The 14,517-nt window shown below is 36.3% G+C and overlaps 1 protein-coding gene across 1 annotated transcript in view; it reads left to right on the top strand.

Annotated features, from left to right (window-relative positions):
- Positions 1-14,517, top strand: part of LOC137001108 (uncharacterized) — an 86,216-nt gene that overhangs the window by 27,963 nt on the left and 43,736 nt on the right. The window contains exon 3 of the mRNA XM_067359255.1: positions 9,159-9,242. Within this exon, the coding sequence (XP_067215356.1) occupies positions 9,159-9,242 (84 nt within the window). The remainder of the gene's footprint in view (positions 1-9,158; positions 9,243-14,517) is intronic.

The following is a 14,517-nucleotide window of genomic DNA, read 5'->3' as shown; positions in this document are numbered from 1 at the left end:
GATTTCACTCACGCAAAGATTATAACAATTTCAGCATTAAACATTAATAGCCTTGTAATAAGAAAAATTACATGAATAAAATATCGAAGCAATTCCATTAATTTTATTCAATATTAAATTATTGCAAAAACTGTAATGGATCGCTTATTGAAAAGAAATATGAGGAATTGAGATCATATTGCATAAAACTCAGCTTGTGGAATAATTAAAATTTAATGTAATTATTAATTGTCTGTTGATGCACACATAATTATCTATTTTTCTAACGTGATGTAAACGGGTGTAAAACAGTGTGCAAATGTGTTGGCGTTTGACAGCTTATAAATATGTATCACCGTAAAGCTATCACTATGCAATAGGCACTATAAATATATGGTGTCCAGCAAACGGTAACGCCGACGAGCGCAATATTTCCGATGATTTATATCCGGTGAAACGTAATTGGACATCGCCGCACAAAGTGCTTTCTACATAGAGCGTGATACTTGAAGCTCATGAAGATTGTCTACGTACTTTGTATCGCTTATTACTCTGACAATTGTGAATTATTGAGATATACGTAATATAAAAATTGCAAGAATATTAGGTATTTTTTTTTTTTTGCACCAATGTGGCATTTATTTAACTAAGCGGCAGCATTCTTCAACTTAAAATAATTGTAATTAATTTATTTTAATCTTCGTTATATTCGTGAACTGCGGATAATCTGAAACGCTCGAATATTTTGCTTTGAGAATTGTATCATAAAATTGGAAGTGCATTCTCTGTTCTGATATGTATCTGCATACATTCCGTATTGAAATCACATATATTTGCCGCAATGTTCTATTAAAATTATCAACTCGGTCAGTAACACAGATACATTGACCGGTCGTTCTATTAAGTTCTTTACATCATGATGACGTTAGCTTGAAAGCGGACGCTCGCTGAATGAGCTCGTTTTAGTAAAGCGGTCACATCGGGAGAGAAAGAGAGAAAGAGAACCCATCCAACGTGCTTGTCCGCGGACAAGCTTCTCTCGTTTCACCATGTTACCTGTTCCTCCGTACTCTTCTGACATGTACGAGGGCCAACAAGGAATGAAGGAGATACGATTTGGCGCCAACCGCTCGCGATGCTTTTTAAAGCGTAGCAATATGCGTCGAGACAGCGACTGTCAGCGATATTGGGTTTACGAACGCGCGTATCTCTCGCGCCATGAGAAGTATCGGTGAATATATTGGACGCAAGTTTTAACGTGTTGGTGACGCAGGTACAATAGCATTGTATTTGCTGTGCAACTCGTCAGAAAATGCCTAACTTCCGTTTCTTCCTCCATCCATGTCTCCCTGCGCGTCCATCGTTTTCTCTCTTTCTGCCCATCGTTCTTGGTCCCGTTTCATTACAAACGGATGTATCAAGCTTATTCGCCGACGTTACTAGACAACTATATGTAAATCGAAACATCGGCATACGTCGGAATAACTTGAAATGCTGGCGACATATTTAGAGATACGTACGTTGTAATACTGTTAGCAGTTGTATTCACTCGAGCTCATTATACGATATTTCAGAAAAGAAATTTTGCAACTTGTGTTGATAATGACAAATGACATTGGATTCTGAAGATGTAATCGTTATGCTGAATCTACAAGTTTGCTTCATTACTAGCAAATATATTCCATATTCACTTTGCGCTTAATAATAATTCAAAAGTTACGATAATAATCTGAATTTCACAAGGTATACAAGACTGTACTGTTCCATTGACCGTATCACAAATTCATGGATTTCCAAAGTACAAGGGTAAACTCGGTATACCAGAAGATGAGGTACGGGCACTTTAGGGAATAAGCTAGTACTCCGATGTCTCAATTGCGAATTACAGAACTCTAAAGTACGAGAGTAAACTCGGTATAACGCTATTACCTCGCTTGCCGCGCGATCCGGCTATAAGCCTAGAATTTGCTCTTAGAACTTAGGGTATCATAATTCGCGAACGTATTATTGAGCAGCGCGAACTATTTTGTTAATCGCATGAAACTGCGATGCAAGCATAGAATGTAAAGTCAAATTCAATTATGTTTTTTTAAATAGATATGAGAATTCATTCATGAAAATGGCGAACGGTAAAGTTTACGCGTGGTATAAGTTATAATTGTGCAAACGTGAGCAGTTTCTTGCATGCTCCACTTGCAAAATTTGTTCATATAATATCACGTAATATCTAAATTAATAATAGTTTTTGGGAAATATTATCTATTCTGCATAGGGCAGACGATATTAGTTGATAAATGATACAATATATAAATAAATATCTTATAATAAAATTAATTTAATTTACATATTATTTAGCACATTATGAAAAAAATATTGCATGAAAGTATACAATAAATTGAGTTTACATAATTTTGTATTCTGTTGCATCAATTTATTGCAATAAAATCATAGCTTTTAAAGATATGTAATATTCTATATTAATACAAATTTGCAATGTTGAAAGAGTTATATTAAAGTAATTACTACATTAATGCAAGAATATGTGTATTTCGCGTTACATAATATAAATAATTCTTCCATAACGTCCAAACGAATAAAATTATATTTACGAAACATCATAATTATATTATTTTAAATATCCAAACAATAATTTGATAAATATCATTGGAAATGTATCATTGATATCAACTCATATAAAATTGAAATACATAATGTAATAAATTTAATATTATGAAGTTATTCAATATTATTAAGTTTTCTTTGAATTTTGTATTAGTTTTGATTTATATGCAGTTATTTTAGTTACAAAATTATCGTTGCCTGCCTTTGCGTTCGCAACAGCTTTCGCAAGTGAACTGACTTTATCTTTTACTGTGGGTGCTGCAGCATTTGCATTTGCTGACGCGTTTACTCATGCGTCATTAGAGTTACCATCATTCGAGCCTGATCCTTTGGATGAAGCGCTAGATTTACTTTGTCTTCCACTTTTGCTTCTAGATTCTGCGGTTGCATTAGCACTTGCATTTGCTAAAGCGTCTGACGACGCCCTTTTCCTTTGCCACTGGATTTTGTGAACGCGATTGCGCTTGCGTTGGCTGATGCACTTGATGAATTTTTTGCAGATTAATCTTTGCTTTCCGATGTTGCGTTAGACGAATCCTTTCTGGAAGCATTTTTTTCCATTTGTATTTGCAGAAGCATTAGCGTTTGAGTCTGCCGATGTTTTCGACAAACTCTTTCCAGATCCATCTTTGTTTTCTGATTGTGTGGATGCATTAGCATTCGCTTTTGATAAACTTTTTCCGGAGTCACCTTTTCCACTCGATTCAGCAGATGCTACAGCGTTTGCAACGGCTGTTGCAGCGGAAGCCCTTTCCGACATTATTTTTACTTTCCGCGGCAGCCGCAGAAAGCACTTGCTGATGCTCCACTTTTATCAAGTGCTAATCAGACTTAAAGCTACACCATTTGCAGTCGCCACAGTATTGCTTATCGTTTTTTCCTGTATCTTTAGTTCCACTATTTCCTGCTCGTTCACTTTCTATTTCAGTTATTCTTTTTTCGATTCCTCCTTTCAGTGCCTCCATTATTTTTTACTTCATTGCCTTGCGTTTCACTAGTTTGCGTTCGTCTAGTTTGTGCTCCACCACTTTTTGCTCCACAACCTCCTGCAATAAAAAAAGTATGCAATTAATGCAGTCTTTATTATATCATTGATATATTACATCATAAGGAATTTTTTACTTACCATGATTACAACGTGACTTATGGCTCAAGTGACTTAAGTCTATTGATATCTGCGATATAAATAATATTAATGTGAAGTTTAGTTTTTTATAAAAATGTTTTAAATTTAATGAAATAGTAATTTAGATGTGCATATATCGTTCTATTTGTGCGATGTAATAAGAGGAAATGTGTTTCAACATGCCAGTGGGTCATTGTGATCGCAACCGTTATTATTTTTATTTCTGTCAAGTAGACCATTTAGTAAATCCTTCAAATCACCTCTCCGAACCTCCCAAGAAAAGGCGATTGTCCATGGTATGGCAACTGCCGATAAAATGATGGCAATCTTTATCTTTCCTGATACTCGAAAATTGCAAAAGATAATTCGTCTATTTTATACTCTATCTCGCAATTGTGGAAACACAATGTAGCTATGTTTCTGTCATTTCATAAAATTTGTTTTTCTTAAAAATGTTATTACTTTTGCCAGACTATATTTTTTTAATCATTGTAGAAAATTTTTATTTTTTTAGATGTCAACCGTCGCTTACAATAACAAACATTTGTTCCAAATTTTGTACGTATATGTGAGTTATAAAGTACAAAGAAGTATTCGTTGCCGTTAATCGATCTTCAAATGCAGGCAGATTTATGGCTTTGTAATTTGTCATTATCGTGCTATTACAAACGTTTCATTATATGACAAATTTTATTTTGAACCGGAAATTGAAAGAAACGCTTTTCAAATTTTACACACGGCAGATTATCGCTTTTAAATAATAGCGATAATTGAAAAATAGAATACGAAACGTATAGAATAATAAAAGCTCATTTATAATTTTGATAATTTTAATTTGTCTGTATTGCTTAAACGATGGTATGCTCCAATAATCCAAAAATATCAAATAAATACCAGTGACAAGAAGACTGTTGTGACATTAATTTTTTTGTCGTGAACAAAGTGTCTTCGTTTTTATTCAACATTATGAATGAATCGATAAAAGAAGATACATTTTACTGATAGCTATTTTATTACAATGAAATCGAATTATTAATTTAAAGTTTTTGCAACATTATATTAAATGCTAATATCTATTTTATTTACTTTTTTTAAGATAGTTAACGATAGTTGTATAATTTAGTTAAAAGTAACACAATGAAGAAATATGATTTAATATTTATTCATGCAGACGCTTGTTATATATTTTTTATTATAAAAAAATAAAAGGACGAAAACCGGATTGTGTGCCACGATATTTATATGATGAAATGCCAAACGTGGTTCTCTAACGAATCGTGAAATGGGTTAACTAGCAGTTAACCAAAATTCATAAAGGTTGTCTATATTCTCCCTTAAATTATCCACTGACCGGCATCATTTTATTGCTTACCCACATCGTTGATTGGCCGAAGGCCAAATTCAAACTCGTATAAATCAATCTACTGGCATTGTTATGTGCTATAATTAAGATTTGATAATTCTGCAAACAATCTCACGATATTTCATTATATAAATTTTCTTCCGAAGTACGTATTTTTATAACCACATTTTGCAATTCATTGAAATATGCAGATCAATTTTTCGCGAAGCTGTTTATTTCTGGCGTCTCCAATTAATTTCATCATATCGCGCTATATTCTGCTGCGACGGGTAATTTCCAAGTTTGCCGAGCAAAAGTTCATTAGGATATTTTGTGCTTTGTGCTCTGACCCGAATCTATTTGTAGGCAGCGACGCGGTTGCAGAAAAAGACATTCTGACGCTTCTTTTTCCTTGTTTCACGGGCTTGAATCAGATTGAAATGTCAGAACGAGCTCGCGAGCGACATTGCCGTCTTTTGCCGTTGGTAAATTTGGGAGCTTTCACGAGCAAGTGGCCGCAGAAGGAAACAGTTTCTTCCCGAGTATATACACACACGAGCCGCCAGTTGGAAGCTCCATCTCGCTCGCAATGTCGCCCGATGTCTTAGAATATTAGCTATTTTCCGCCCGGCTGCGTCGGATAAAGCTGCTCGTTTCTTCTCTTTTTTTCTTCCTCTTTGTCGCATGCTCTTATCTCACCTGTCCCCTGAGAGAAGAAAACCGGCAACTGTCGGAAATATGGTAGATAGAGAACAAATTTGCGTTTGGATGATATCACGATGGAAGCAGGCACTTCACAGTGTAATTACGTATTTATGTGTTACGTCAGAGAGGCACTAATTATCTCCAAGGAAAAAAATTGTGTTTATTTTAATATTTAAAGCGCTGTGGTGATAGAAAATCTATGCGGAATGTTTAAAAATATTATTGAAGTAACCAACAATCATTATGCTCCTCTATCTAATCAATCATGAATGAAATGAATATAATCGGTATGTTCGTATGTATAAGAGCCTCGAGCGAAATATTTGAATGAATATTTTTAGACTGATCGATTCGAGTGGTAGATATAAAGTAGTGGGTAGAAAGAGTACAATGAAACAAAGTCAAGTCGCTCGAAGCGATAATTGTATGTTGTACTTCCTACAAACGTAATAATTTACTTCGCAAAATCTATCGTTTGAATCTTAAGAAGGCACCTTTATATGATTTATTCTGGTATCGACAGTTCCACATACGCTTGACGTTTACTTAGTTTTATGCAAGTTAATCGCAATCTTTACGCATATTTATCACGATATGCACAAAGAAAAATATTGCTAACTGCGAATCATAATTTTCGCAACAACAATCGTACGGAAGAATTAAAATCTCTTTGTTTTACCAAAAATAATATTCCTTTGTAAAAGCGTGCGTTTATCGTGTGATAAATATCTATAACATATGTGTATACATAAATGATACCATGTTGCTAAAGAAGAAGGCTTTACCACGCATATCGAATAAATCCGTAAAATAAAAAGACGGCAGAAACGAGACAAAGTCTCGACGCAAAGTCTGAGTGTTATCCGAGGAAGCGTAGGTTGGATTCAGCCGAGACGTTTACCTAAATCGTCCTGTATCTGATCCAGTTTCGAATGGCGAATGTAAAGTAGGTGCTGGATTTCCATCCGTCCTCAGTGTGCGCCTCACTTTTTCTCTGCAACACGAAAAACGCTGACAGGGTCGTCGACATTTCGACACGGGTCCGTGAAACGCTATGAGGCAAAGAGAGATCTTGATGAGCGATCGATTTGCGAAAATTCAATTGCGCGAATCGGGTGCAAAAGAGTATAGCGAATCCTTTCAACTTTCATCAGGCGGCAAGGATCAATAGTCATTCTCTCCGTGTGACTGAGATGAATTTTAGCAGATGAGCTTTATTTTATCGCGATGAACGTAATAACACGAGCAGCTGCGGACATGTATTTCCAAGTGCCGTGAGTGCTCACAGTTTGCAAAGTTTGCAGTGTAAATACACATTCTGTTACAGGATATCGTGAAGTATGTTTAATAACATTTTACGAACCAGAGAAAGACGCATTACACGCGCCGCGCGGTTGTTTGCAGATGTAATTTAATTATAAAGGATAATAAAATGACATAATAATAATGAAATAATGTTTTTTAAATTGGAATTGCCGCGGTGATTAAGAGAAAACATTATACGTTCTGATGAAATCAAGAAAAATATTATATTTGCGCATATAAAGTAAACATATAGAAAAACTGTGGTTTATGATTATGATGCGCATTAAGCGTTAAGATGGTGTTAATCATTTTACCATCGATCGTTGCAAGTGTCTGTGAAAGTGCCATTGCCAGTTACAGAAGTAGGTACGTAAATTCTCAATTCTCCTGACAGAATATATAGTTTGGAAAGCTTCCAGTTAAATGTTTACTCCTAGAAAGCGATTCCGTCTTTCATAAAGACGTACTCTCGCTGCATACATTCAACTATTGTGGATAATTCTATTTGTGTAATTAAGCGTCTGTTACCGTAGAGTTAGTGAGTTTGTAAGCTTAATTGAACAAAACGACTATATATAAAGTGAAACGTTTGTGAGCATATCATGTGGCAAAGCGTAAGCAATGCTTATGCATTGCGAAGTGCATTAGTTCGTTTAAATTTTCTATTACAACATTGATTGAGAAAGTTTCATTGTTATATTTGACGGTTTAGAAATTATCCGAAAGACTTCGTCAACGTATAGCCTTCCGCGTTGCGAATAGAGACATACAATATGACGTCTGGACATTTATTTCAAGAGCATTAGACACGTGCGTGCTTTTGGTAAATGTGTTGCATGGCTGAAGCAATTAAAACTTTCTTACGTTTACACGTAAAGCCTAACCAAGCGCGCGCTACGTTGAATGTATGCCGACGATTTCTATTTCGATTCGCCGCCGATTCGTATGCAAAGTAATGCGTTTGGAAACTTCTGCACGACGTGGAGCCCTTCCTTCGAATTAATATTGAAATCAGTGTCGAGGTGCTGAAAAAAAGAAAAAGAACTCTAGCTGTCGTTTTAGAAGTGCATTTACATGCATTTTCAATTTCACTGAAAAAATAATAGAGTTGAGAGAGAGATGGTGGTAATTACAGGTCGAATCGATCAAAAATACTTTATGCGATTAGATAAAACTGCATTGTTATATAATATTGGTTGTGATCTTGCGACATTTTCCCATTTTCGTAAGAAAAAATCCTTGATATGTGAAAGCATTAATAAGAAGAAAGAATAACTACTTTTTTATTTAAAAAATAATATGTGCATAATATAATATAATAGTTATCTCTTTCCGAGACATGTATCTTTTATCAGGACGTGAATCACAGTGCTCTATTGGTCCCTTGAGAGCTAATTAATCCACCGGTGATAACAGCTAATGAATCTTGCGGAAGCTGTCTTAAGTTTTGTGCAGGACATGCAGAAATGTGCCGTCCTGAGCTCCACGAAAGGGAATCTCTTGAATGGGGTACGCGATTCGTCAAGCGAAGATAATAATTAATGTCATTTATGTCGCGAATTTCGTATCTCCCGGCGGTATTCATCCCGACTCATTTGTAAGAGCAGTATCTCGGCTCGGGATCGACTCGTTCGTTACTCTGTAAGCGAGAAGAGCGCATGTTAGTATTATCGGCGCACGTATACGCACGCGAATACATAATATGCGTTATAAGAACTCTCCGATCGATCATCATTCAAGTGGATGAACCCGCGATTAACGAGCAGTTGCTCTCTCTGATAAATGTTATGTACATGATATACGTAACCCTATATACGCGACGGAAGGCAAAAGCGATAAAAACAACGCTTATTGATTTTAAAAAGATGAATTGTGTAACAATTAAAATTATTCTTCGCAAACATAACGCAATATCTTGATATAAAATTATGAAAAGACCAATAAAATTATAATAAAAAAAGATGAGAGGCAAATGTTGAGCTTGTTGATATACATAATAATTTAAATGCAACTAAAAATACTTAAAAGCTTTACTTTGAATTAAAATACATTATAACATAGTTTGGTTTTTTGTTTTAGAGAAGAAGAATTATCGAGATATATATAACCGATGCGACAAACACTCGCCCCAAACGAATTCTTCATCAACGAAATTATTCCGAGGTATTTTAATACATGAATTATTTACCTTTATATAATGCACATAGCTTTTAGCGAAATTAAACTTCGTCGCCGGATAAAATATTATAAAATTACGTTTGACTTTGTTAGCTCCGAGTAACAGAAAGTTAGCGCTTGTGTTAAACATAACTTGTATATATTTTTCCTACTACAGCCGAGCGCAATGAAATATAATACGTGACGCTCTTATGTTTCGCGTGAAGATGAAACCACCCGGAAGTAGAACAACTCGTGTTAGCGTGTTGCGGTGGAAATTGTCACCTAGAAAATCGTGTTGTTGCGAATCGTGCGCGCGTAACGATGGGGAAGAAGGGCGCGGAATTTGTGCCGCCGCCAACTACCGTCGCGCAATGATACGGCACGATACGTTAGATTCTCGCGTCTCTGCAGACACTGTACGAGCAATGTATAATTAGTCTAATGACAGTTCCGAGTACCGCACGAGAGCCGAGAACGGCATAAGTCATAAGTACCTTCCGCAAATTCGTCTTCGGTACATATCGGGTGAATCGATCGGAAAGAACAGAATATTAATGTGACGCTATTTCCCGAAAATATTTAAAAGTCAGTTTGTATAATCTTATATTTATTTTACATACTATAAACTGTTCCCGGGTGCAAATTGTGTGCCACGAGTGAAGAAAATATCAAATATGGAACAAAATATTTAAATATTCGCGATTTTATATCACTTTAGCATGCAGTTTTAAGAAATGCAATTTTTAAATTGCTTACCATAGTATATATTTAATGCAGTCTATTTGAACACTGACGGTCAGCACTCTGTGCCTCAATAAAAAAAAGGCGATATTAATTCTGCATTGTTCACCCTGTACATATGTATACGCGGTGCTGTGCAATACATAATGTACCTACAGCCGGTGGCCCCATTCCCTGTCGCGGCTCCTGGACCCCTGGCACATTGTCCTCGCCGCACAGTTCATCGATCATTGTCGCCCCGAGACAATGATTCGGAGAAATTGTTATTTCCTACGTTGCAGCGTGTAACGAGTGCGCGCGGTGCATTCGAAGCGCAACGAAAAGCGCCGACAGAGATGCCGGTGATGACAGCCGTTTGGGTGCCCTTGATATCAAGAGCGTTTTGCGCGCTGCAACGCCGCACTTTATCGAATGAAAGTTCCTTACACTCTTCGTAAAAATAATCTCACTTTATATGAAAAAACAAATGCATTTTAGCTTAAATTTTAGCATAATTATTCCACGAGATTTAGAATGAGTCCTTTAGGCTTGCATAATCGAAAGAATTTAGACCGGTTAATTGATTTGGATTATCGGTGACCCATTATTGAGCTGGTCTCTGTATTCATCCATTGTGTTGGTGTTTTCGCTCGATTACACTTTGCCTACTTTTTTTCTATCCGCTTCGGTTGAGCTTTTCTTTGAAGAAATCTCTATTTAAGTGTTTGCGGTACACCGCAATCTGGTCGATGTTGGCGAGATCTATTTTCGCAAAAATTCACGCAGATATTCAGTCAGTTTTGAAAAAAAAAAAAAAAAAAAACGATTTCGACACCGATATGACATCAAGCGCGATACGGCACTTTAATCCCCTGTATGTCGGATGGAGCGTTCTGTCCAATTTCCTGTATGCGCGTGAACTACACACGAGGATCCTCGATTTAATTATTTGCTCGTTCTCGTAAATTTATCGATAAATTTATATGTAGAGGAGCATTGTGCATATCGAACATCGGCGTTATAAAGCCCGAGATTAAGTGCTATAACAGCCACAAGCAGCCCTAATAAAATATATCAGTACGATCGATATTAGTCTTTTACGCTTCCAGCCTTTTTATGACAGCGCGTCATGAAATGGCATTTGTTTAACTATTTATTTTTTATGCTTTTATCACATATTTATTTAAACTTCAATATTTAATATTCTATATTTTTTTATTAGACAAAGATCTTGTAGTTTATATCATGAGGTAAAATTGAATGTATAATACAGTGAGAGAGAGATAATAATTATTATGTATTATTATAGAGAATTATATGCAGCTTTCTTTGCTTTAATAAGCGCGCAGACCTTGCAAATATTTGACGTTGGCATGCAAACACCTTGCATAAATGGTACTACGAAGTCAAGTTCTCTCCGACGTTTAAGCTGCGCGATGTGCTTCTAGCGGCAAATTTTCTCGCGTCCTTGTCGCGTCTTTGTCGGTCCTTGCACGATGTCCCGGCGTTGCGGCCAATCTATTTCGGCGATGTACAACCTCTATGTACAATACCGCCAGTGTTCTGGTCAACCCCCTTAGTGTACATCACGCCTACACGATCTCTGCCGAATCCTGTGTGCAGCTGCATCCCTTGCGCATCTTTGTACACGGGAGTAAATGCACATTTGAGAAACGGCCGATATTGAAGCGGCGTGATTAATTGCCACGGTGAATGATAACGGTGACAACAGAGATGTCCTTTAATAATTTACGAAAGATTTGCAAGTGGAAACAAGTACGATTGTCTGACAATATTTCTCAAATGATTATTTACGCGCTGTGTTTACTGCTTTAATGCTCGTGCCATATTTCAATTAAAGTGTAATCCCCTATTAGGAGTTTACAACTTAATCAAAACGCAAATATATGAGCTTTCGTATTCCGCATAGTATTCCGCTTCGTAACTTACCGAGTACTCCGTATTCTTCGCTCTAAGTCGGGGTATTCCTCGCTCTAGTTGCGCTAGTTATAAATTAAAACTTCTCTCTTTGCGAATTATATGTTTCTTTCAAATTATGTTATGTTAATCACAAGGCGCTGTTTGGGGAGATAGAATTTTTTTGAATTTACGGTATTTTTGAATACCGTGTTCGATGTTACTTATCATCACGTGTGCACAATGTCAAATTCGAAGATATGTATGTAGCGGCTCTGTATTTTTCTTGTCGGATGGATGTTTCGCGAGGAAAAATGTGGAAAATACGTGGCAGGATGCTACTAAAGGTTCGTCCGGCAGATTGCCAGGAGACAGTTTCTGCCTTCGGAGACCATCGCGCCAACTGCGATTCCGTGGGCAGAATTTAAAGGAGAAGTCGGCCATTATAAGTTTTCCGCTTCTCATCAGACTTCAACCGGCGCATTGCGTTCTATTAATCGTAAGGATAATTATTGCGAAAGAAAGGTTGGCTCGACTTATCCGCGATAGGATTAGAATGTTAATGGCACGAGCGAGTTTAAAGATGCTAGGAAAACTGAAAGTTTAACTGCTATAGAATTTAAATTCATGGGGAAAATAGACGTACGAAAAGTTTGCACTTTTGTAAATGATGTAAAGAAATGTTATCATTACCATGTCGCATGTTCTATATACAGTTGCATCAATTATATCCTTGTAATTGGAAATCGTGATAAATTGGAAATTTTTGCATACGAAAGAAAGCAGTCATTTCAGCAAAATCGAACAGTTTGAAATAACTTTTTAATTAAATAATTTTAACTATGTAACATAGTTAATTGGAAATTCGGCGATTGTCGATTTTTTGCGTTTGGTTGTTTTTCTTCTCTCTCTTTTTTTTTTTTAGCAAATCAAATAACTCGTGTTGGTTCAGTGCGCAGAAATATGCGCCAAATTAAATTGTAAATACGTCAGCAGTTTTGCATTATTTGTGCAGTATGTGACAGTACACAACATATGTAATTACGTTAGGCTTGCGTAAACGCGCATAAATTATAATATTTTTATTTTTAGTATCGTGCTGCAAGTTTTAACCGCGCCAAATACTTTAAAATACTCATAAAATTATCTTTATGGCGTGCTTACAATGCATGCGAATATAGCGGGCATAATAGTGATCCCATTGTTTTCTAATCGAGAGCGGCTGTACGCGCTCGGAGAGATACGATTATGATGCGGAACTTTATTACCGGCAATTATTGAAACACTTATCTCGATTTCGCGTGCTCTCGATGTATATCGATTTCCTATGAATGTTCCTGCGCTTTATTGTGGCACGTCTTGGATTAATTCAATTGAATTCACTAACCATCGTTGGAAATATCTTTTTAATTGAATCCGACAGATCTGCCACATAGTTTTCCTCGCACAATTAATCTCGGTCTCCCATTATTTATGTATAGTCGCGCGCGGGCGCGCAGTACATTGTAATCCACTGTTGTTTTATTCTACGAGATCTTTAAAATATAATATAATTTTTCATTGCAATAGTAGAATATAATGAAAGTTCAAGAGGAAATAAGTAATAAAGAGAAAATGTAATAGCAGGAAATGTGTAGTAGGAAAAACGCAATAAAAGAATAATATAATAAAATATTTTACGAAGAAAATACAGTTTCGGGGCGGTTTTATGAGAGTTTGTCATATCTCGTTAGATACTGACTTTAATGCTCACAATGATATTTTGTATGTTCAGAGCTTGTAGCGCGGTCGCTTCAGAATATTTTCACAGAATGAATGCAGCGGAATTTATTGGTTCACCATATATCTCAGACAGTATCTGCATCACTTGGTCTATAAAAAAGATTTTACGACCTTGTTATGAAAGTTATGAAAGGCCGGAGGGCTCGAATGGCCGAGTTATTTCGAACCCGCAAAATTACTAAACCATTATTGATATATTTACCTCCATTAGCGATTATGCCAACTTGCGCGTTTTATCAGCATTCGTCTCACGTTATTAGTTTATTTCGTCACATTTTAAGCAACATTCACTGTCACTTTTTTTGTATATCTTCAATTTTGTTTTACTTCTTTTTGTACACGTATACGTACATGTTTGTGGGATGTTCGAGAGTTTATTTATTATCGTTAAAGGTAGCATGCTGCAATATTTCATGCGCTAGAATCGCACAACAAGAAAGTCATCGCGACGTCGCCGGAGGTGAAATTGAGCCTACTTAATCTAGCTATGTTAAGGTACGCCCAGTGTAATAGATCTGTTAAGTGGCAGTTATGTCAATTAGTTGAAGGGGAGGGGAGGATGGCTAGTTTCATTACTTAAACAGTCATTACAGACGTGGGTCTTGGAGGCGCTTCTAATATCCCGCCTTTGCGGTGTCTGCCGAGTTAAAATGATACTTTACAAAACTAGATGTGACGAGGCCTCGTAAAGCCAATTACATTCTTGGTCACGAAAATGTATATTCTTTTAAGTTTAAACGGCTTCTTACGCGCTTGAACATAGTGTTTTAGCGCTATTGTGGTAAAACGAGGCGTTTTTGTTTATGAATATTATACGCATTTATTTTCTAGCGTTTTCAAATTTGGAGCTCTTACAAGC

Source organism: Linepithema humile, chromosome 7 (assembly GCF_040581485.1).
Source record: "Linepithema humile isolate Giens D197 chromosome 7, Lhum_UNIL_v1.0, whole genome shotgun sequence".
Taxonomy (NCBI): Eukaryota; Metazoa; Arthropoda; class Insecta; order Hymenoptera; family Formicidae; genus Linepithema; species Linepithema humile.
Note: the sequence above shows the minus strand (reverse complement) of the source record. Positions and strands in the feature narration are given on the sequence as shown.